The 25,348-nt window shown below is 30.6% G+C and overlaps 4 protein-coding genes across 6 annotated transcripts; all 4 read right to left on the reverse strand.

Annotated features, from left to right (window-relative positions):
• Positions 1-797: 797 nt before the first annotated feature.
• On the reverse strand, positions 798-2,739 carry LOC111278458 (purine permease 21-like). Its single transcript, XM_022865083.2, has 2 exons — positions 2,503-2,739; positions 798-2,289 (listed from the first exon to the last, which is right to left on the reverse strand). The coding sequence occupies exons 1-2, from the start codon at positions 2,534-2,536 to the stop codon at positions 1,145-1,147; spliced, it is 1,179 nt and encodes a 392-aa protein (XP_022720818.2). The 5' UTR covers positions 2,537-2,739; the 3' UTR covers positions 798-1,144.
• Positions 2,740-6,583: 3,844 nt separating this feature from the next.
• Positions 6,584-8,584, reverse strand: LOC111278712 (putative purine permease 10). The gene is made up of 2 exons (XM_022865336.2): positions 8,327-8,584; positions 6,584-7,815 (listed from the first exon to the last, which is right to left on the reverse strand). Exons 1-2 carry the CDS (start codon positions 8,361-8,363, stop codon positions 6,728-6,730), a joined length of 1,125 nt encoding a protein of 374 aa, XP_022721071.2. The 5' UTR covers positions 8,364-8,584; the 3' UTR covers positions 6,584-6,727.
• Positions 8,585-10,525: 1,941 nt separating this feature from the next.
• LOC111278100 (protein REDUCED WALL ACETYLATION 3-like) lies at positions 10,526-16,343 on the reverse strand. 3 transcript variants are annotated; one of them, XM_022864573.2, is made up of 17 exons: positions 16,110-16,343; positions 15,771-15,836; positions 15,142-15,233; positions 14,918-15,055; positions 14,770-14,826; positions 14,621-14,693; positions 13,638-13,796; positions 13,201-13,350; positions 12,829-13,084; positions 12,427-12,542; positions 12,251-12,337; positions 12,073-12,161; positions 11,866-11,928; positions 11,672-11,728; positions 11,363-11,459; positions 11,108-11,266; positions 10,526-10,940 (listed from the first exon to the last, which is right to left on the reverse strand). In XM_022864573.2, exons 2-17 carry the CDS (start codon positions 15,801-15,803, stop codon positions 10,935-10,937), a joined length of 1,632 nt encoding a protein of 543 aa, XP_022720308.1. In that variant the 5' UTR covers positions 15,804-15,836; positions 16,110-16,343; the 3' UTR covers positions 10,526-10,934. The 3 variants fall into 3 exon arrangements, with proteins under 3 accessions (XP_022720308.1, XP_089620982.1, XP_089620980.1); XM_089764856.1 differs by lacking the exon at positions 16,110-16,343 and adding an exon at positions 15,940-16,095 and having other exon boundaries at positions 15,771-15,856; XM_089764854.1 differs by lacking the exon at positions 16,110-16,343 and adding an exon at positions 15,940-16,072.
• A 6,528-nt stretch (positions 16,344-22,871) lies between these two features.
• Positions 22,872-24,689, reverse strand: LOC111278604 (WRKY transcription factor 28-like). The gene is made up of 3 exons (XM_022865211.2): positions 24,107-24,689; positions 23,810-23,953; positions 22,872-23,360 (listed from the first exon to the last, which is right to left on the reverse strand). The coding sequence occupies exons 1-3, from the start codon at positions 24,532-24,534 to the stop codon at positions 22,991-22,993; spliced, it is 942 nt and encodes a 313-aa protein (XP_022720946.1). The 5' UTR covers positions 24,535-24,689; the 3' UTR covers positions 22,872-22,990.
• Positions 24,690-25,348: the final 659 nt, after the last annotated feature.

The following is a 25,348-nucleotide window of genomic DNA, read 5'->3' on the forward strand; positions in this document are numbered from 1 at the left end:
TTATTTATTTTTTTTAACATCAAACACATAAACTCGTTTCTACAATAGTTTGAGGCAAGGAGGATTTAAACATTGTTTTAATTACAGAGGACGCCTTAATGATTAGAGTTTGAAACCATTATTTGGAAGTTTACATGCAAGAAATTTTTTCTTTCAGCTTGTTTCCAGTTTGTTTAAATCCTAAGTATCACTATTTAGATTGCTTCAGCATTGGTCATTCATTATAAACCATCAATAATTTTCTGCAATGGCGTCATCTTCCTTTTTCTAGTTTGGTTGTAGTATTACTTTTTTAACATCATGTTTTTCACCTACTTTATTCGTTTTACTATTCCAGGAAACAAACTTTTTCACATAAATTATTAAAGGCATACCTAAAATATTAGATGATATATATATATATATATATATATATATTTCAGGAGTTGGCCCTACTGATTCAATTTGTTTTGCCAAGGGAATCCGAGGAAAGCTCAAATTTCAGTCCATTTCTTGAACTATGAGAGCCAGTCATGTTCTAATGAGTCATGCTTTATCAATGGTTTGTTCTTATCTTTTAGAAATTTTAGTAGAGCCATTCGAGCATATGACTGGAGAATTCTTCCAGTGCTGACTGATGTATGGCTTGAAAACTTTCTTTTTTATTAGCACCTAGGAAGAGGACACCTTGATGACCATTCAGAAAAGGGGGAAAAAAAAAGAAATTTAAAAATACAGACAAGGAGATAATTAACTCGCCAAAAACTTGCCAAGTTGAAGGTCAAAGGAATATGAGAAAGAAAGAGTGTTATGCTCACACAACAGGAATTAAATTTATGCTTTTGTCCTTTACACATTTGAAAAGAGGTAGGAATCAAGTAACAGGCGACGGTTTTGATCACAAATGAAGCATGAAATTTCATACATAATATGCAGAGAAGGCTATGGCAGATATCAAGCATATATTCAAGCTTTCTAACAGCTGGAAATTGTAAACCTGAACACCAATCGCCATCACAGTTATTAACTGACAGATCATCCTAAGAGGATAGATTAATTTGATAGGAATTTCTTCCCAGCTATAGCCTTTAATCAACAGGCTACTAGAAAAACTTAAAATGGTAGTTTCGAGTGAGTAGTCTCATGATTCATTCATAGAAGCTAGCTAGTCCCAATTATTTGCATGATTAATCTCTCCAGGAGAGCAATATTCAGAACTTTCACTAGCTATTCTGTTTTCAATCTTCGACTTTTGATGGTCCATGTAGTGCTGGTAAACGTAAGAAATGAAGCCCCAAATAGCCAGCACCATGGACACTCCCTTTATCCCGTCCATTTTGTCATGGAAAACAAAGACAGCAATTACTGGAACAATAGGCAAACCAACTGTACTAATGGCAATGCTGTACAGGGAAGACACCTCGAAAACTAATCCTACAGTACCAATAGCAAAAACCTGCCAACATATAGCAGTCCAAAGCAAAGTCATGACATAGGAAACCTTCCCCAGTGCATATTCATCCATTTCTCTCTTTAATCCCTTCCAATCTCCGCTAACAAATAATCCCACCAGTATAGCGCTGGATGCAACCAGTGATGAAAATAATATAACTTCAAGGAGAACTTTAAGTGTTTGCCTCTTTAGTACCTTTCGAAAGGCGAGCTGCTGTGAAGCAAGCAACAATCCGTACACCGCAGCTCCGCAAATGGTGCATATGAACCCGGCCGCATACTCTCCTTTAGACACTCCAGCAGGCTTTTCGGAGTGATTATTTACTACCAGGAGAACAGAGGAAATGGTGAGGAGAACTAGAGAATTGATGATAAATGGAGTGAACTTTTGTGAATTAAGGAAATAAGAGAAGAAAGCATTAAAGGCCAACTGGGATGCTATAATGAGAGTAACTGTAGATACAGGAAGGTACTCTAAGCCAACTGAATAGAGAAAGCAGCTTCCAGCTGAAAGTAAACCAAGGGGTACATAGACCAATTTTAACAGCTTCAGGAAAGATGGTGGATTAGTGTCGATAATTTTATTTGAAGTCGGAGTTTTGAATAGAAGAATGCAGTATAAAGGAAATAGAACTGGGAAGCCTCCAAGTTGGGCAAGTGTTGCCACCCATTTGCTACTTCCACCTTTCTCAAAGTAAAGTCTTCCGAGAATTGTAGCCACCGACTGGCCGCTGAGGAGCAAGATTGCATAAAGAACTAACCGAAGCCACCGTTTGAAGTTCCAAGATCGAGATCCTCTTATGTGGTTGATACCATTCGTTTGCTCGGCTGAATTTTCTTTGGTTTTAGCTTCTTCATCTGGAAAATGTAAAACGATTATTTAATTCCAAATCTGATCAGTCAAGAAGAAACAATGAATGATATTCAATGTCTGCAATTACACCACTCTCTGATCAGTTTCACATTTTTGTTCGGTGGAGTGCAGAGAAACATACATGTCAATATTGACTTTCTGTCATGCTTCAAAGATGATTGCGGACATTGAATAATATACATACTATGCTAGCTCACCTGCGCTTTCGAGTTGCAACTGAACTTCCGCCATGTCTAGTTGGCCAAGCTAAATCAGGATTAGTGCTGAAAATTCAAGCCAAGGATACAAAGATCAGAGAATCTTTTGGAATCAAATTAAAATTAAGCTCTAGCCTATGAATTTAAATACTGGGCTAGTTCTGCTCTTTCCTTTTTTTTTTTCCTAATAAAAAAGTAATATCATAACTTGAACCCATCCCATCTTTGTCTCGTAAGCTAAGCATTTAACTTTACCAAATAAAAAAATAAATAAATAACTATTTTTAAGTTAACCTTTCCATATATATTTATGGATAAGCTATGGTGTCTCTTAGAATTATTAATCTGTTTTCTCTAAACTTATGCATTGTATAGCTTCGAGTAGATGATAATAATCTTATGTGAGTTAATGTCTATAAAAATGGATAAAAGTGATAATATTTTTTATGGTTGGATTTGAGGACTTGTGGAAAGGTTTGACTTTTGGGATCAATATCAAACTTTCTTAAAACCTTATTTTATAATATATATATATATATATATATATATATATATATATATATATATATACACCTTAAGGGTAGGTGAGGCGTATCAATTCTTGCAAGTTAAAATGTAACACTAACACTCACTGTTTCATTTTAGTCAACTAATTATTGTGCAAATTGATGGGCTACCTATATGAAGCAATTTTTTTAGACTTTTATGCATTTTCAAAACCCTCACCAGTTAATTACTCAAATTTTTAATAAATGATATTCAATAAGTAAGAATCAAATTCTAATACTTATAATTTTTTTTAGGACGTGGTTTTTTATGCAAAAAAAAAAAAAAACATTCACTTGTAAAATATTTATGTATGGCAAGTTATAATTATATACTAAGATTTTTAAGCACATAATTATTATGTTTACAAACAGCATTTCGAGACAGAAACTTTTACTCATTTTCCTATGTTTTTCTCAAGAACCCATCAATTTTTTTATATTTATAATTCATATTTTTTAGGTTTTGGAAAAAAAAAAATCTGAATATAGATGGATGGATGAATCATATTATGATAATATTGTTTTATGTACCCTTTTTTTTTTTAAATTATATCTCCTATATTTACAGTTCCAAGCCGATCATCGGTCTACAAAAGAAAATTTTTTTTTTGAGGAATCTCTTCATATATAGAAATATAATATATGATTAGGTAAATGAAACTATCAAAAATATTTTTTTTTCCAAAAAATAATACGATGACATGTTTTTCTCTTTTTAATTCATCAATTGTTGATCAATAAGATTTTCGGCCCTAAGATTGAAATTTAATTTTTTTTATAATATGTTTTTTTAATGAGATTATTTTTAATTCATCAATTATTGATCAATAAGATTCTTGACCCTAAGATTAAATTTTAATTTTTTAATAATGTGTTTTTTTTATAAAAAATTAAGTGAAGTTTCTATTAATCAAATACGTAATCCCTCATCATCCATTACTTTATGTAAAGCCTACTCACTCCGTTCAATTAGTCTAACAAGAAGGACAATGGCTTAAGTTGCAAATATTGTTAGTTTATGAGCATGGATGACATGATGGAGTAGGCAAGAGAAATTAGGTAAGCATTTAAAAAATGAAAAGGGAATTAGATAATCATATTAAAATAAGTATTTTTGATTGATGTGATGAAGAAAACATTAAATATAAAATCCATAAATGAGATGTAAGTGTGGAATTCGGTTTTCTGAATTTATCATTGAATCAGCATGCAAGACGAAAATATTAAATGTGTTTGGAGTTTAGTTAGGTGGAATCTAAAACTTTATTTTATTTTTAAAATTTATTTGTATTTAATTTTTATTTTAATAAATATTTTAAAATATTAATATTTTTAATATACATCTACACCTGATGGATTGGGCTGAATCTTAGGCAACCCCTTGGAAAAATCAATCTGCCCGACCATAGCAGATTTAATTGGATGAAACATACAGATATCAACTTGGGATGCGTCGGTAAGGATGAGAGCCGAAAAGGTTAGCCTAAAGAAGACAATAGATATGCCAATTTTCTTAATTCTTCTTCGTGCCATAGAGATGAAGGTTGTTGTGCGAAGAAGGATTCTTCGTAACGGATGCAATTTAATAATTTTAACATATATTTATTTTTCTACTTCTTCTCGCCAGATTCATTTTCAATAATTATTTTTATATTAAAATAATAATTATTTTATTCAAAATAAGATTTTTAAAAAGTAAAAAAAATAGATGAAAGTAACAGATTTATATTCTATTGTTTCAATGGCAAAAAATAAATAATTAAATAAATAAAAGCAAAGATTTTTTGAGAAAAAGGGTTTGCGGAGAGAATAAAAAATCCCACCGAACCTCTTTTTCTCCGTAGGATACTATGCAAATCTTTTGCACAGCACCGACCACTTTAAGGCATGACATCCAAAATCTCACCGAACCGCTTTCCGTCTCCCTCCGATGGGATTTTCCACCCACGATGCAAATTTTTTACATCAATCACATTGTGATATGACATCCAAATGCCTTGTGGCGTTCCAATAGCACAAATTTTGAGATTAATCTCGTAGGTAAGGGACATCCAAATGCACCCTTAATTTCTATGAGATAGTAAGTATTTTTTTGTATTTTATTTAAATAAATATTTTTAATAAGAATTAAAAAACTTTACCATACAATAAATATTTATGAAAATTTGTGCTTACAGAATCTCTGCATTAGAAATTTTTGTAAAATTATCAAATAAATCATTAATCTATTTAAACAAAAAAAATTATTGTATAAAAAAAATTGAAGTAAATTACTAAAATTAAAGACGTGTTTTTATAAAAATTAGATTATCAGTTTGATATTATATCAAGAAAGTTCTAAGTCTTAAATATTGATTAGAATATTTTGATTATATGTTTAAATATGGGTTACTTATATTCAGTATTATCTTGATGCGAACAATCGATTTTCGTCTGTTTAATTTTTCATATCATTTTCACTCAATTCTATTAATCTATTTATTCTCAATTATCAATTTTAATTCTTTTTTATCATTTTTAACAAAAAAACCATAAAAAATTCATTTAAAAAACTTGATTTAAATCTTTCCCTTGATTAAAAAAGTCAATAAGGATATTGTCATTTTTTTGGCTACAAGGATATTGCTAATTGCATTTATGCATTTGGTTCTTTGTAATTAAATGGTGTATTATCCAAAATTTAAAGAATAAGATTCAATTTCTCGAATTAAAGTAAAAAGTTGCTAATTTATAGTACCATGTATTTTTTTTCTTTAATTTGGGGGAGGGGATAAAGATAATTAATTAATATATTATTTATAACAAGGTAAAAACTATAATTTTAAAAAAAAAATTAAAACTTCCCATGAAAGATCTTATAATATTCACATAAAACACAAACCAAAAAATAAAAAAGAAATAACATCAAAATAAGACAGTTAGAATATAAAATTAATAAAAATAAATATAATTATGTCACGTGTTAATACAAAAAGAAGTGTTAAGAATTAATGAACCGTTTACTTTCTAGAATTTCTCATTGATAATTGAAAATTTATTGTTGTTAGTGTCTGAAATTGAGCTTGGAAAATCGGTTAGTCAGCGGTCCTTGTGATAATTCTACGTATGACTGCTTCATTGTTTTTTTATTTTTTATAAGCCCTCCATTTTTCTCCAATATTGAAAAATCTTATATTTTTGTAATTGCTACTAGCTTTGTGTAAAGTACTTTCACATTCTGAAAATTGCAATTATTGTTTTTAACTTATATATATATATGTCACGGACTAATATCAAGTACCAGTTTTTTTTTCATAAAAGAAAAAAATTTTGAATATCAATGCGGCCTTTTCGTGAATTTTTGTTTGTGATTTTTTTTATTTAAATGCGATCTGATTCGAATTAAAAATATTTTGAATTATTTTAATTTTTTTTAACTTAAATAATTTTATTTGTTTATTATTTTACTTTAGTGTTGGTTTGACATGAATATTTTAAAAAATAAATAAATAATCCAAACAACATAGTTTATGCATGAATAGAGGAATTTGGCTAATGAAAATTCTGTCATTGGAAAATAACTGTAAAATACATGCTTGCTGGGTCATAATTAAGTAACCAGCAGTGTTTCTTGGAAACAACAACCAAACTTTTCCAGTCATAATTAAGTAACCAGCAGTGTTTCTTGAAAACAACAACTAAACTTTTGCAGTCGTCTTAGACTTGCGATCATCGAGATAATGCTGGTAAACATAGGAAACAAAGCCCCAAATAGCCAACAACATGGAAATCACTTTGATGCCAGTCATTTGATCGTGGAAAAATACCATTGCCAAGACTGGAACAGTGGGTATTCCAAGAGTGCTGATGACGTTGGAGAAAACTGAAGAGACTTCGAAGATCAACCCCACCGAACCAATCGAGAAAACTTGCCAAGCTATAGCAATCCAAACCAAGATATTCACGTACGATACCTTGCCTAGTTTAAACCCTTCCATTTCTGCATCCACACTTTTCCAATCCCCGCTAGCGAAAAATCCCACGAGGATTACCAAAGTTGCAACCAGTGACGGAAAGATTATCATCTCTAAGACAACCTTGAACGTTTGCTTCTTCAGAATCCTTTGGAAACAGAGTTGTGATAGGGAAAGGTTTAGCCCGTACCCGGCTGAAGCAGCAATTGTACATACAAATCCGATCACATACTTTCCTTTAGAAGCTGCCGTGGATCCTGACGAATTGTTTTGGAACACAAGAAGAGTAGAAGAGATTGTGAGGAGGACAAGGGAGTTGATTATGAAAGGAGTGAACTTCTCGGAATTGAGGAAGAAGGAAAAGCAGGCATTGAAGGCTAACTGGGAAGCACAAATGAGGGTATAAGTGGAGACAGGAAGGTATAAAAGCCCAACTGAAAACAACAGAGAAGATGCTGCCACAAGTACTCCAAGTGTAATATACATAGCTAAAAGGACTAAAAGAGATGGTGGGTTTATCATGTTGCTGCAACTAGTGTTTTGTGTTGAAGTTTTATATGATGAAAGGTAATACAAGGGAATGAGAACTGGGAAGCCTGCAGGTTGAACTAAGGTTGCCATCCACTTGCTTTTTCCTCCTTTGTCATAGTACAGTCTTCCAAGAAGTGTAGCCGCTGACTGGCCGGCAAGGACAATGAATGCGTAAAATGCCATTAGGAGCCACCACTTATAGCTTCTCTTTCGAGCTGTGACTCCCGAGTGGCTGCCGCCCTTTGTTTGCTCAACCGAATTTGCCTCTTTGTCTTCATGACCTGGTAAAAAAAAATACATGCATGTGTTCATTTCCTGCAGCTAATAGGCTTATATATGAGAATTCACATCCCAATAAACTGATTCTTGAATGAAAATGATGAGTACTTTTCTTGAATATAATTCCTGCAGGTAAAAGCTTTTCAAGTTGGGAGCAGTGGAAAACACAAACAAAACATATGTTTCCAAGCGTGATCATCAATACAGATTGATCGATAATTCCAATCTGAAGCTGCATTGACTTCAGCATTCAGGAGGGTGCTTCAATTGCACCGTCTTAATTGTCAAAAGAAGAAACAGAAACGAGAAAGGGTAAAGAGTTAGGAAAATGGAAAGAAATTAGAAGCTTCTACACGTTTATAGTACAATTGGATATGCATCAAAACTTTCACCTCATAAAACACCAAACATCAAGGTTTGACAATCTAAAAAATAAAAGAAAACTTTCAGAATTGTTTGTTTCTTCCTTGATGGTTTAATTATTTGGATATGAAGAAGAGAGAGGTGGCTTACCCATGATCTGGAGTTGAATTTCTGGAGCTTCCTCCATGTCAAAGTTCTGAGTACTTCAGAAACCAAAACGCAGGCGATGAAATAGAGGACGTAAAGCATACAAGGCAGACTATAAAGCCAAGCACGTGGCTTCATCGGCTGTGAAGGACCATATTAAATGTCTGGCAACTGGCTGTGCTGGAGTAGTGTAGGGTAGTCCACGCTTTATTTACAGTCCCAGCTCTCTTCAAGGTCCAATGTCATTGAATTTAATTTTTTTTTTTTTTTTACACCATCCATGGTACTCAAGACAAAAAAAAAACCACGCTAAAGAAAAACATTAACTCAACTTGCTTTGTTCTTTTCTCATAGGATTTTCGCAGCTTTAAGGACGGCAAAATATGTATAGTTCTTTCTCCTTTATTGATTTTTTAGTCAAACAAATTTAATTTTTAATAAAATTATAAAATTAGTAAATTTGGAATTTCAAATTCAACTTAACATTTTAATAAATAATAAACAAAATTGTGCTTACATTTTAAAAATGTGATTAAGAAATCTGTGCAAAAATCCAGTCCCAAGAAAGTTGACAATAACTTATTATTGTAGGTTTTGCCATTTAATTATGATAATTAAATATCAAAGTTTCCTTTTATAAAAATGGGACGTGAAGAAATGTTGGAATTCCAATTAACTTCATTATTGTTTATGGCAAAAGTCACGGAAACTGTCAGGGTTTGTTTGAAATATATTATTGGCATGAAGAGAAACGTTAGGGGAACCTAATTTGCCTTTTCCAAATGAACCCCAGAGAAGAAATTCAAACCACTTTCTGACATTGCACGGCAAACCATATGCAACCACCAAACGTGCCCTTTCTTTTAGTGTTTGTGGCCAATTCTGTCCCAAGCCAGTATCGGCTAGTTTTGATACATTGATCTTTCATTAAAAGCAACAATTTTTTTATTCCATTTGGCATTGAGCCGTGATGAAATTTATGTTTTGAATGAGTCAAGCTACTCAGTGAATTATTTGAATTTGATTCAATATATTAGAACTCAACTTGTATATTATCAAATAGAGTATGAGTTCAAATTATCTGGATATCTTTCGCTAAAAAAAAAAAAAATATCTATGGTGATTATTCTGGCATTACTATGCTTTAATAAATTTTTTTGTAAAAAAAAATCAAAGAGTAAAAACAATTACCTTATTTTAAAAATCAAGATAAATTATCAATTCACAAAAAATTTATAAATTTTTAAAAATTTTTCAAACTTACAAATCATCTTTCAATAATGGAACTACAAACTTGAATAATTTACATACAGATTCTAAACTTTAAGTAGTTAACATCTTATTGTTACCTGTTCTTACTTTTTATTTGTTGTTTTCCTAACAGCTTTCTTTCTGTACTGACTTTTCACACATTAAATTTTGTGGGTTCTAAGCAAAATTTTTCATTCATCCATTTAATTCAATGAAATTTATAGATACCAAGGAGGGACCCTCCCATTTATTTTGAGGACCAAATCAGTTGAAGGTTTCCATCGATCTAATCTGTTAAAACAAATAAAACAGGTCAAAAGTTCAAATTTAAAATTTAATTTAATTGATTTATATAATTAATAAATATAATATTTAAATTTTAACATTTATAATCAATTTTTTTATTTTTTAAATAAAAATAATTTAATTATTAATATATATACTTCATAAAAGATTGCATAATTTTCATTTTGCAAGTAAATGCAAGCCAAGGTATACCTTTTAGAAAACACTTTGGCCTCTAAAAAAAAAGTTGTACAAAATTTTTCTCAAATTTGGCTATCAGCACAAAAAACATGTTTCATGCCTAGAATGAAAATAGAATAAGAATATTCCCATTTAACTATCAATTACCAAAGATAATTACATTACAACCCTTGAGGTGGACCTGTCAACAATTAACGTTCTTAAAATTTGGCATCTTTCAATCCCTTTCTACTTCGTATTAATAGATTAATACAGTGATTTAATTAGTCGACTAACCTTCAAAATTTCTCACTTTAAAAAAATTTTTCATCAAGTTTAATTGATTTTTTTTTTTTCATTTTATTTTGAAGAAATGCTTCAAAGAGATGAATTCAATAATTTAAGATTTAAATCTTAATAAAAAATTATGTTTTTTGATGAAAACAAGTAAATATTACCTTATTAATTAGCTTATGACTAGGGAAGTTTCATAATAAGAAAAATAGCATTAGCATTAGATCTCGAATTTGTTTGGTGCCGGGACAACACATACTTATGTCACATGAATCTACATTTTCTTCAATGAATAATCGAAAAAATGACACCGGAAACAGTATATGGCAGTTACTAATATTACAACAAATCGTAAGAGAAAAGAAAAAGAAAAGAACGAAAGAAGATTTCCTTCATGTCAGTTGTCTGCCCCCCAATCATACTCCAAGGCAAAGCCAAGATTTGTGGTTTCAGCTCAAAGGACAAAAATATGGGCATTTTTCACTCAAAATCGTTGGAAACATTTGATTCAGAAGCTAGATGCGTAGACATCTTCCAAGTTGTTTGTTTTCTCGTATGTCCGATGTAAAAGCTCTGTCTAACCCCTCTGAGACATGCTTTCTCAGGCCTGTAATTATGGAGTTGACATGCAGGTTAAGAACATAACAAATTCTGATCAACTGTAGTTTGGAAGAGAATATGGTATGTAAAAAACAAAGAAAAAAAAAAAAGCAGCCCATGCATCGTTTATAAATCAAAGAACTCATTAATGCTTCATTGGAATTAGGAGCTTACAGCTGAACGAGGAATCTGAAGAAGAACGAGGGAGGTGCAGTACAAACACAGTGAAATAGCTACTCCAGCAATGAAATTATATAGCAGCTGTCGGTTGTCTTTGGCGGGTATGAAAACTGACTTGAGTGTATTTGTTAATTCAAACAGGCGATGAGATATCTGCAGAAGCAAGGCAATGGATGGCAGGAAAATGAACAAAACGAATAAAATTAAAACTGTCGGCAAAATATGGAAGAATGGAGAAAAGTTGCTTACCAAGATATAAATGCCAGTTGCGAGCATAAAGTTGAGCAGTGGATATTCTGGGATGAAAGAAAGAAGCCACTTAGGTTGTCCGTTAGGCATGTCTGACCTGCATGCATGAAATGCAATTATGAGAATCTTAAAGACATGTAAATTTGTTACTCGCCCGCTGCTTTGGTGATTTGTCGAGTTATCATGCTTTTAATAGGACACAGATGCAGAACTGGATAAAAAGGTTAACTTATTTAACTCCCAGGCTATTCTTTAAATATCAGTTTGAGGATCAAATTAAAAAGAGAAAACTTTAATTGGTATACAAACCTCAACCAGATATGAAATTGAGAAATGTAAGTCTCCAGAGTTATCTTTCCAAGCCACCTATGGAGCACAAAAAATGTAACATAATTAGAGTAAGTGCAAAATAACACCAGAAACTCCTCAAAAAGCAGATCAATGATTCATATTCCGGTAAGGAAGGCACAGATTGAATAAATTAGTTATAGTCCAAAACATACACAAAGAGAGTCAAAGAGTAACTCCGAAGCTGCTGAGTAAAATTCCGCAAGCAAATGTAGACACTAGAATCACAAGAAAGCAGAGATAATAATCAGATATGGGAAATTGAACTAAAGTGATTTAATTGTACAAGATATTCCATGTGTCATCACATAAACTTCCTCAAGTGTGCCAAGTGAATTAGAAAAAGAAATCCTAATACGCACGTTATGGGAATCCAAGATGTGTAGGGATGGTATTTGTTGTAAGTAACCTTGTCCAGCTTGTAAATACATTCATACCACATATAGCCAACCTGAAGAATTTAAGCACATACAAAAAAGTGTTCATCAAAAACAAATAAGCATAATAGTAATATGGTGAATAAAAGATCAGGCAACTTACAAATAAAGAAAATGCAACGACGCTTGCTTTGATTGAGAATTTTCTCTTTGTTTCACATTCCTCCAAATTTTCCATCCATTTCTCAACCTAAGATTTAAAATATTTTTTTAAAAAATAGTTACTTGTGAACCAAGAGAACAAGACTTCCCAGTGACTAAAAAATTTAACAAACTTACATTGGGATGATAGTAGGCATATATCATTCCAATTATCCATATATAGCGATCGAGACCAGATCTAAAATGCCACTCATGTAGTCGAGAGAGATCAGGTTTTGCAGGATCAGTGTACCCTATCATATTCAAGTGGATATAAGCAAACAGCTATAACATATCCAATCCAAGAAGAATGAACTTGCTTTAAATTTAATATTAAAAAATGAAATTCAACTGGATTCATTCACATGTGAGGTACACATATTTGAAAGCAATACATTCCAACTTAAAATGCAATAAAAAATATTTAGAAGCATATTAAGGGAGCTGAATATAAGGACAGGAACTTTCTAAGCAGTAAATCACTGGTAAGTTGATAAATCAAAAGAAAAGTAGAAGAAAGAAGTTAGGTAGGTTGCTGACCTAATAGGAAAGTTAATGGACTCCAGAATATTTCAAAAACTCCAGGAATTTCCCAAAGAAAGATAACTATGAGAAAGCATGCAAGAATTTTCACTGCCATCACTGATGGTATCTCATTATACTTATTGAAAATCCCAAGAGCTCCATACACCATTAGTGTGAAAAGCGTATGCATTGGGCATATGTAGTAAAGCATATACTCATTGTTGAGAACAATACAGCAAAATGCTACAAAGAAGTTTAGTCGCCACATCATCTGCATCAAATTGAAGTTATACAAGGACCTCAGATATATTTGATATGTATAAAAATATTAAGAACTACATAACTTGTATGCTGATATAGCATTAGAGCCCAGAGAGAAAATATCACCTGGGCGAAACGTGCTAGGCTAAAGTCCTTTCTGATATAATAGAATGAGAAGTTTCCAAATCCAGTCATCCAAACATATGCAGCGATAAAGACACGTATTGCATTATATATCTCCATTGCAGCAAAGTAATGGTACATTAGAAATAGGACCTGTAAAAGCAAAAATGTAACGTAAGTGCAGCTAACAAAACTCCTAAAAAATATTTAGTGCACAAGAAATGGTCAATAGATAGCATGGATTCCATGGAACAGAAAACACAAGCAATCTAAAAAATCTGACAGAGATAGGAATAGCTGTGTGTGAACATCAGTGCAGATCTAAAGACTGAATACTCAAATCTACAGCATTTTCATATGATAGTTTCACAAGTTATGGGAAATATTTTCATATGATAGTTACTCCTTAACAGGTTACAAGTCTAACAGTAAATACTCACCTGCATCCATCCTCTCCATTCTTCAGTCTGATGCCTACTTAGGTATTGCATAGTTTTTCCAGAGAATGCTGATTTGTCATTATGTTTCGTCAAAGAAGTCATTGCTGAAACTATGATGAGAAGAGCGTAGAGAAAGAGGAAAAGATCACGGTTGTATTTCTGTCAAGGAATCACACATAAGAAATAATATAAAATAAATAAATAATTCCCTGTAGTGTTCATCAGCATGTGAAAAAAGAAAAAAGCACTAATCCTCAAGCTACCATCAATTTGCAAATATATAGCTACTTTAAACCATTTATGAGGGAAAAACTTAGCCATCAAACATTTCCAACCACAAGAGAAGAAAATACTTTCAGCCTTTCGGGCAATGTACAGTACTCCTATGTATCGAACTATTAGTGAAAGGCCATAGTGACCACAAACTGGTTATTACAGAAAGATTAAATATCCTCCCAAACTGGAGGACTCAAGGAAGGATGCAAGTACAAAGGGGTTGCTTCTATAAAATAACATTCACCTAAAAGGAAAATAAGGAAGAAAAACAATGAGCTCCAAGGATACTGGAATTTACTTAAAGAGTTTTTTATGAGACTAGTGAACCCAAATTAAAGCCTCTTTAAAGGGGTTGCTTCTATAAAATAACATTCACCTAAAAGGAAAATAAGGAAGAAAAACAATGAGCTCCAAGGATACTGGAATTTACTTAAAAAGAGTTTTTTATGAGACTAGTGAACCCAAATTAAAGCCTCTTTTGGTCATTTTGAAGGGGAAAGAAATTAAGAATGAAAAGATGGACATAGATAAAAAGAAGGCACCAACAGAACCAGAAAGCACGAAAAAAATATGATTATCCATACAAATGAAAGTCAAGACCTCACTAGGAATACAGATGCAAAACTATACTTAGTAGCATTTCCAAAAAAATCACAGATCAAATCATGAAGTACAATCAATAACACAATCAAGAATTATAAAATCACCTTGGTAGATTCTCCTAGTAAATTTGTGCGGTCACATATATAGAAGTACACTAGGATAGCCCCAAACTCAGCCCTGCAATAGATTGCATTGTCAAACATTAGACGAAACAGAAAGCTATTAAAAAAGTGTATTTCTGTTTATGACTAACATTGCTCTCAAAATTGCTCGATTTTCCAGCAGGAAAGAGTCTTCCATAGTTAAGAACCTGGAAAATCATAAGATGGAAATGGTAAGATGAGTGTAAAGAGTACAATCAGGAAAACTCCATAACAACAATGAAACCTAAAGAAAGCAACCTAATCAAGTTTGTTTTGATCGATGAACTATGGAATTTAGCAGAAGCTGATCTTGCGAGACCTCCTTCAAGCAAAACAGCCCGGTCATCTTCTTTAACTGTCTCCTCTCGTAATTCAACCAGATTATTATCTGAATGGCTGCAAATTGAAACTCAGTCGTCAGCATCAGAAAATACAACAAAATTGTGAACCCACGTTAATTCTTAGGAGAAAAGATCTCTTACACTTTAGAATGAGATGCAGATTTCTTGTATTCTAGGAACTCTGAGTATATCCATGCAATGAAAACTGGGATAACTCCTAAGAGAAAAGACACCTGCAGCATAATAAAAGGACTTCATTATATATTTAAGTCAAAACTAGTGTGTACAAGAAAACTAAATAAAAAAGAAAAGTGCAAAGAAAGATCAAATAATACATCTATAAGAACAAGTGAAATAATTAAAGTTAGAATAGTGGAGTGAAATATGCACATATAGGCTACAAGTAAAATCTCTTCACTTATCAAACCAAGCTACCCAGTTATGTACATCCAATAGCCATAAAAATTCTTATAAAAAAAAAAAGAAGAAATTTCACTAATTCAAAGTGGAAAAATGAAATCAAAACTCAGAATCCAAAATTAGTACATATAAAATTCTTGGCGTGAATCCAAAATACTTTCTAAAAAACGAAATAACAGAATCCAAAATTAGCACATAGAAATCACAAATTCAAGAGTTGCAAAACTACTACAAATATTTTCAGCTCAAAAATCACATTGTTCAAATTCAATCAAATAACAAAATCTCAAAACTAAATCTAAACTTAACGAAAAACATTGAATCAATAAAATTCAAATTCAAAACCATACCTGTCCAGGCGTGATTGGCCCAGAAACCACCATTTCTTTTCTGGATCAAACAATAAACTCCTCCAACTGTAAAAATTGCAACAGCACTGAATCAAATCAATTCCAAAAAATTAAAAAAATATAAATTCAGATTAAAAAAAAAAGAAGAAAGAAAGAAAGAAATGGTTACCAAAGAAAGAGAAAAACAATGCGTAGTACAGAGAGAGATGTGTGGTGTGCTATGACATGCTCGTTTACAAAACCTCCATAAAACAACGATTTAAAATTTTTAACAACAAAGCCAAATCGAAGATTCTGAAAACAATGTAGATTAAAAGAGATTGACGGAGATAAAGAGACCTCTTAGCAGCTTGCCTGAAGAATAGAAGGAAAAAAAGTTCGATATGACGTCGTTTTCACCCTCTCTCTCTCTTTCGAACGGTTGTTCTTCCCGTGATGCAGTAGTTGGGTTGCGTTTTCTGATTGCTATCTTGCTTTCAATTTTGGGCGTGTAAATGTGAACTGATCAGACAGTCAGAGATCGAGAAAAACAAATTTAAAAAAATAATAATAAAGAAAATTATTTTGAACAGATGGAATGTTCAGTTATTTTAATTAAATTAATATGGTACCTTATATAATAATAATAATAATAATAATAATAATGTGTAATAAGTCCAAGGAATTAGGAAAGGATAAAGGATATTAATTAATTAGGATTAACTTTCTAATTTAATTATGTTGTGTACTTTCTATTTAAGCTTCTACAAAAGTATTCATCTTTTATAAGTACTACTATAATTCTTGTCATTTTAGCAAAATATATTACAATTATAGAAAAATATAATTTTAGTGATAAATTAACTAAGATTTTTCCAATTTAGAGAAATTATTTTTTCTTTTATTTTTTTATAATATAATAAGGGTATTAAAAAGTGCATACTAAGGAACCCACCCAATCTTTTTTTTTTTTGTTGGTTGGATCAATTAAATTATTAAAATAAGTGCTTTTTTGCTTGATCAAAAATGGACAAACTGGTTAATAATTGTATATTGTTTTAATTAAGAAATGGTATGATTGGTTATTTGATTTGGTATAATTAAGAAATGGTATGATTAGGTAATGGTATAATTGACAATCTGACAGAAGGAAAATGATGAAATAACAAAACCAGCCCCTTGGGATTCTGAAAATGATTTTCTGAACCCAATTTTTTGCTAAATTTGTAGTTAATATCAGAACTTTTGGTATCAATTTAGGGCCTAGTAAGTTTAGTTGCAGGCTGAAAATGATGGGCAGGTTCTTCCTTATGTTGACCCAATCGACAGTCTCTTAGCATCATTTTAAATTCGTCTTCAAAGTAATTTCTATATGAACTGTTTGAAAAGCTATGGAATTAAACACTTTAACATCTTGTAATTTCCAAATGAATAATCGGAAATAGTATAATGGTTTAAGGTTGTAATAAAACATTTTAGTATAAGATTAACGATCCAAATTTATCCTAATAGTTATTAATCTTAATAAATAACTTTTTTATTAAAAGATAAGAAGTTTTTAAATTTCATTCGATTAATCCTCTCTTTTAATTGATTCAAATAGATTTATTGGCGTTAAATTTATGAAATTCATGAAAATTTATTTTTCCACAATCTGTTGAAGATTTAAATTAGAGGCAACAAAAAAAAAAAAGAATAAATTCTCTTATCACTTGATTCAACATCCAATGATTTTAATAAAGTGATTGAAATTTAAAGTTTTAATCCCCATTAATTTCTTCTTTAACTTGCTTATATGTACAATTTATTTTTTCAAATTCTTTTCTCACTCTTTAGCATTAAAAAAAATGTTGATATGATCAATTGTTATATTGATTTGAAATTTTAAAGTTTATTGCTTTAATTTTTTTTCTTTTTGTATTATATCAAAATCTCTTTCAAATTTCTACCAAAAATCTAAACAGTTAGATTGATCTTACGATACAAAAAAGTTTTCATATATTAACGCTTGATTATATTGATGGTCAAATTTCGTCAATAAAAAAAAATTTTACTGATATATTTTTAATACCGTCAGAATATACCATACTTATACCAATACTTTATTTAACCTTGATATAAATAAAAATTTTTTGACGATATATGACTATCTGTCAATATAAATATGTTATATACTAATAGTTATTAATGTAACCGTCAATATAGGCTTAAAATAAAAAACTACTGGCTTGCAAAAAATTGAATGAAATTACCGAAGGCGTTTTTGGCCAAAAACACATTCTATAATTCATTCAAAAAAAATTTTTATGGATTATTTATTGACGGTCAAATTCTATTTGTAAAAGAGATTTTTATTAACGAATTTTTAATATCATCAGAATATAACATACTTATACTAATACTTTATTTAACCGTTGATATAAATAAATTTTTTCTAATGGTATATCACTATCCATCAGTATAAATATGTTATATACTGACAGTTATTAAAAAAAACTCAGTATAGGCTTAAAACAAAAATAAAAAACTATTGGTTTACAAAAAATTGAATGGGATTATTGAAGGCATTTTTTGCCAAAAAAGCCTTCAATAACCCATTCAATAAATTTTTGAGAAAGATTATTGAATGTATTTTTGGTAAAAAATGACTTCAATAATTCATATAAAAAAATTTGCATGGGATTATTGAAAACGTTTTTGGTCAGAAACGCCTTGAATAATCCCTTATAAAAAATTGAATAATTCATTAATAAAAATATTAGAACAACTCAGTAGATTAGAGCATACAGTTATTAATCATAAAGTCATAGTTTTAATCCCTTCCTCTAGCATTTTGAGAGTTTTTCAAATGATTATTGAAGGTATTTTTTGGCTAAAAATACCTTGAATAATCCTTCAAAACGTTAAAGGGAGGGATCGAACTACGATTTTATAGTTAATAACCGTATGCTTTAATTAACTAAATTACTTCAGTGTTTTTGTAAATGAATTATTCAAGGGGTTTGAATAAATCCTATTCAATTTTTTGTAAAAGATTGTTCAAGGTATTTCTGATCAAAAATGCCTTAAATAATTTTAAAAAAAAGTATGAGATTATTCAAGGCGTTTTTGGCTAAAAAAAACTTGAATAACCTCATTTAATTTTTATGAAGGGATTATTCAAATCGTTTCAACCCAAAAATGCTTTGAATAATCCAAAAAATAATGGTAGGGGATTATTTAAGGTGTTTTGGCCAAAAACGCTTTGAGTAATCCCTTTTAATAAAAATTGAAGGGGAATTATTCAAGGCATTTTTAGTTAAAAATGCATTGAATAACCCCATTGAATTTTTTGTAATGGACTATTAAAGGTATTTTTGACAAAAAATGTCTTCAATAATCCTTTCCACAAATTTTGAAAGGGATTATTGAATGTGTTTTTAGTTAAAAACATCTTGAATAGTTCCCTCAATAAATTTTTATGAGAGATTGTTGAAGGCTTTTTTTGCTAAAAACACCTTCAATAATCCCTATTGAATGTGTTTTTGACTAAAAATACCTTGAATAATTCCATCAATAAATTTTTATGAAGGATTCTTGAAAGCATTTTTGGTCAAATGCTTTGAATAACTCTATTGAAATTATTCAAGGTATTTTTTACCAGAAGAAATTATTCAATGCATTTTTTACCAGAAATGCTTTGAATAACTCTATTGAATTTTTTGTAAAGGATTATTCAATATATTTTTGAAAAAAAAATGTCTTCAATAATCCAAAAAAAAAAATGGTGGGCTTATGAATTTAAATATTTTTTTTTTACCTCCACCTCCCACCGACTTTACATATTTAATCTCCACCTCCTACCTCTCTCCACCTTTCATCGACTTTACAAAGTTAAACCCATTAGCACCCATTTTGTTTTAGAGCCGAATCAAAGTTAAAGCATAAAGACTATCATCATTTCTCAAAAGTATTTTTTATTTTTTGCATTTCAATTTTGTGTCATTAAGCATGCTTATTTATTTTTGTTTCTTTGACTGTATTGGATGAATCTAGGCTCAGTCTTTATCACCTCAAAAAGTAGAGAATGGCTTAAAAATGTTATTAACGACACTGTTTTTGTTAATGAAACAGTTTCGACAGAAAAAATAGATGAAAACTTTATCTATTCTACTAAGGATTGGTGGTTTTTTGATAAATATGACTATAGAACATATAGCTAGGGAAGAGTTTATCTTCTAAATCTAGTAAGTAGCTTATCCTTAGGCCTTTCTGATAAAAATGTCATAGAAAAAAATCTTTCTTTCTGAAATTTTAATACTTGCTTTGCTTTTACAAGAATTTCTTAAATAAAAATCTAGTTGATCAAGAAATGAATTATATGGCTCCGGTATTGAAACAAAAGTTGCAGTAGATCGATATGCATCTGATGTAAACAATCTTCAAAACATTGTTCAAAAAATATATAAAAGATTTGAGGTTCAGCTATTATTAATAGCACCAAGAGGATTCTTTGATGCAAACTTCAAGTTCCATGTTTGTAGACATTCAATCATAGATATTAATGTCTTTTTTTTTCGAATTTGGTACAATAATGTTAGTTCTTGACTTATTTTAAATTTGTGGATTATAAAACAATTTGGTTGTTGTTTTATTTCAAATGTTATTAAATATTTTTACTTTTTTGTGTATTTTTATTTTATATGAAATCCTATCATATTATGATTAGAAATAAATTAATATTGATAACTAAAAATATAATTCAAAAATTTTTTTATTGATGCCTTAAAATTTATACCGACGCATTTTACTATTAAAATATTTTAGGTTATATTGACAGTCTATACTGACGAGTATTAATCGTTGGTATAGGCAAAAAAAATTAAAACATATAAGTCTATACTGATGGGTGTTAACTGTCAATAAAATGTATAATGGTTTAACACACTACAGATGCTATACTAACAGATATACATTTACTAACGGTCTTGAACCGTAGGTATATCTTTATAAGCTATTTTAATACCTTAAAAAATGTCAGTATAAGTTTATATCGACAAAGGATATTTTAATGATTAAAAATTTATTATAATACATATTTTGATCGTCGATATAGGGTTTATGATGCTATATTGACGGATTTTGATGTTTTACCAATGCTTTTTTTAGCGTCATTATATGCCAGATTTCTTGTAGTGTTATTAATTTTTATTCAAACATTTTCCTCTTATAATCTAAACATTTTATTTGGTTTATATTGATCATATACTTATAAACTCAGTTTCTTCTTTGATTTTTTTTGAGTTGATATAATATATAGTTATGTGATATACATCGGGTATTATTTAATTATGATTTTAATTATAATTTATTACTTGTTTATATGATTTCATATAAATGAAATAAAACAATAAGATCGCTTGCACCTACCAAAACATTATTTCACAATTAGAGGAAGACTTCCAAATTAATTATTTCAAGAAACCTCTATGCTATAACTATCATGCCCAACACCTAAATCATTATCTACAATTCAAACTTATCAAGCAATTAAATTCAAATGAAATGTAATCTGTTTGCCAATTACTTGATTCATCCTCACGCTTCTTTAATTTGTTATCAAATTTGAGTTTGTTAGATGATTTGATAGCGACTAAAAAACATAGATTAGTGTCTCATTGTTTTTTCAATAATACTTAATTACTTTGATATAAATTCATACACTACTCTTATACTTTAGTTTTAAAATTAAAAAAAAAAGATTTTTTCACTTCAATTATTATTTTTTATTTAAAGTACCATAATTTGAATATTTATGATTGAAACTAAAACTTTAACATTTTATTAATAAACTGCATGATTGTTGGACTTTTCCCTTCAATTATTGAATAATCAAATATAAAACCTATCATTTAGCTTACCCACTTCTTAGAGGTGGATTCTTAGAACATTGAAATTGAATTACCAACATCTTAATTCTCCTTTCTCTATCCCTTAGGCCTCCATTAGTTAAAAAAAAAAAAAAGGATAAGCAAAAAAGCACTTTATTTCTTAATGAACACTTAATTCTTTTACTTTGACTACATCTAACTAAGGAATTTCTTCATATATTTTCAACTCCATTAAGGGAGCAGGATTAGATAATTCAATCGTAAGTTTTTAATGGAAGCATATCACTTATAATAATTATAATATAATAAATTAATTATAATTTAGAATATATAAAATCAACCAAAATTTGATATGATATCCATAATATTTTATTAGGATTGAATAATTATAAAATTATAATAAATAAAACTGTAAGTGATATGCTAGATTCCTTTAACTCTAGAATTTGGTGATCTCATCAGGAAGACAGTCTCCCAATAATTTAGTGCAAGTCTGGACTGAAAACGTGGCTCCTACGTCTCTCCAAGTCAAATTTAACAATGACAAATTAAAAGTTAGGTATAATATAGGCACTTGCATTTATACTATGTCAAATTTTTATTACTTATATATATATATATATATATGATTATAATAAAATTTTGTGGTCATTTTATAAAAATGTGAAGGAAAAATATCTGATTATTATAAGTAACTACCAAATTAAAGGAAAGTTAAGCCATGACATTTTCTTCATTTAGTTTGGAAGTATTTCACTTACAATTTTTTTATTATAATTTTATAAATTATCTAATTATAATAAAAAAATATGTAATCAATCTTATTAATTTTAAATTATAATTAATTAATTATAATACAATAATTATCGGTGATATTCACCTGTTTAGATATTCCTGCATATTCGACTAGGACTAGGATTCTGCCTTCTCTGACAGGATGACTCCTACATCTCTGATTGAGGCTTGTTTAAACGCTTTCAGCACACCTTTTTATTTTTAAAAAAATTAAAGGAAATTAATGTTTCTCGCATTCTTCACTAATAATTCCGTAAGGAAAATAATAAACAAACATAAAAGCAACTTTAATCCAGTAGTAGTTTTTTTTTCCTTCAAAAACTACTATGACCCCTCACACTGATCTCCTATCAAAGAGGCATTTTCCAGTATAAATGTATGTGGCAAGACAACCAAGTTTCAAGTGCAAAGGAAAACATTTCCTCCTCCAATGATCTATAGTCCTTGATGTTAGGCCTTTTTAGATCAGTAACTGAAGAATAATTCTTAGGTTGTAAAGAAGTCAGATGAAATCAATAATAAAGTAGGTAGTTACATATATATACACAAGGAGTAAAAGATGTAGAAAGAGGCGACTCATGGTTCTTGCTTAAGGAACCTGGAAGGAACCATGTCCTGAAGAAGTCCATAGTCAGGAACCTGATGGTGGTGGTACTGCTGAAACGGGTTAAAGTTTTCTGCAAACATTGAACCTGCACCGGCTTGGTTATTCATGTGATGATGAGGCATAGGCATAAACAATTCTTGTGGGAAGCCTGGCCCCGCCAGTGGCGATGGCGTTAACATGGAAGGTGGGAATAGCCCTGCTGCACTTCCTCTCAGTGTCGTGGGAGGTGGGTGGTTGTGTTGGCCTTCATATGTCGTGATCACGACCGATGGATCCTGGAATGACCTCTCCACTCTTTTCTTGACCTTACACTTCTGAGTAGTGCACCTGTAGTAGCTTCTGCATTAAGAAATCACAGATCAGAAATGTTCCTTGGATTAGGAATTCTTGCAGGCTAGAAAAGATAGCAAGTGTTAACCAGGGATTAGCAAATTAAGATTAAGGAAGCTGGAAAATCTTTATGCACCACAAGTTTGTGCTTATTTTCCCAAGAAAGTCTAGTGATCATATACAGGGATTGATTAGAAGAAAAAATGTTTTTAGACTTTTATTAACTTGCAAAGCCAATTACACAAACCCATCAAGTTATTTATTACTTACAGCTTAAGTTTCATAAATTGACTTATCTTGGTAGTCAAAAGAAGGGGGCGAGAAGATGTAATGCAAGCACACAGCAAACCTTAATCAAGGTTTCAGACATGATTTTGTATGCAGTTTTCTTGATTATATAGAAGATAAGATTATTTCAACTTTTGTTTGGTTGTAAATTAAGGAAAGGGAAAACCAACCTTGGATATGGGCTATTCTTCACAGCTTTTTGTCCATATTTTCTCCATCTATATCCATCTTCAAGATGATCAACTTCACTTTTAGTCATGAAAGCAAATCGTGGTTCTTTTTGCTTTGTCTCTCCTTTCTTTTTTGCTTTGTTCCTGTTAGATATACAATAAACACAACAGTTACACCCCCAGATGCCTATATTTGGAGTGATAGTCATAGATTAATTAGCAATATGAAGAAAAAGGAAAAATAAATTAATTAGCAATATGAAGAAAAAGGAAAAAAAGAAAAAAAACTTTAGTTACCCTTTCTTAGATCTTTCCCCTCCATCTTCTGATGATTCTTTTGGTTGCCTTTCTTTCTTGCTCTTATCTGAATCTTCTTCACAACCAGCGTCGCTTGAGGAAGAAGAAATAGAAGAATTAGGAGTTGTCATAAGTTCACTTGTATTATTACCTCCTAAATCCCCTTCACCAACCTTCTGCTTCGTCGTCTGATTGCTGCCTTCGACTGAAGAAAACATTTCAGAGGATGAAGGTGACAAACCAAAGGCTTTTTCAAGTGAACCATAGTCCACGAAATTACTGTGTAAACAATCGGTGAAGCTCATGTATGAAGGATGATCAGCTGATGATGATGAAACCCTATAAATGTCGGTTTCACCAACACTTTGCTGATGATCATTGTGGACTGTTGCATGGTCGTAAAAGTCTCTAAATTCATGATCCGACATGGGAGAAAGTATACAAAACAAAAGAATATAAGAAAAGTTTAAAGGAATATAGAGGGAGAGAGAAAGCTTATATTTTTTGAGCTGGGTAAGATTTGTTTTGGCTTTTGGACTTTCAGGGTTTCAAGCCATCTCTTTTTATCTTGTTTGAGTTATATATAAATAAATATAAATAAATCATGATGAAGACATATATATAGGGAGATTTGAATAGGACTTTTGTTTCACTGCCACTTTATAAAGATGGTTGACAAAGCACCAACCAATGAGAAGAGCAAAAAGTGGCTTCTAGTATGGAAACATTAATTTCCTATCCCATACCAAGTCTCAGCTACCATGCCTGACCCACATTTTTTTTATTAAATTCTCATTAATCTGCCCAATATATTCTAATTTTTCACTTTTGCCTCTATAAAAATAATAAAAATGAAAAAAAAATTGCTAATAACATATAGTTGTACTGTTATGTACAATGATAAGAAAAAAAAGGTGAAGTTAAATGACAAAAGGATGAGATATGGGGATTTTTAGATAAAGGGAAAAAACAATACATTAAGACCCTAATATCATGCATATATTTTAGTAATTAGACAAAACTATGCACTTAGGAAAATAAAATTCCCTTGAAATTAAAAGGAAAATGATTTAATTTAAATTTAATTGTGGTCTATGGTTTATATGAACACTTTCCATTCCAATGGGAAAAAAGGTATAAAAAAAAAAAGGGAGGAGAGTGAAGGGACGCGCTTGAAGGGAGCGTGGTGAGGAGGAGGAGTCAGCGAAGACTACCAGTAATGGGTTGTAGTCACGGGATGCG

Source organism: Durio zibethinus, chromosome 8 (assembly GCF_047325235.1).
Source record: "Durio zibethinus cultivar Kanyao isolate XHJ-2024 chromosome 8, ASM4732523v1, whole genome shotgun sequence".
NCBI classification, from domain to species: Eukaryota; Viridiplantae; Streptophyta; class Magnoliopsida; order Malvales; family Malvaceae; genus Durio; species Durio zibethinus.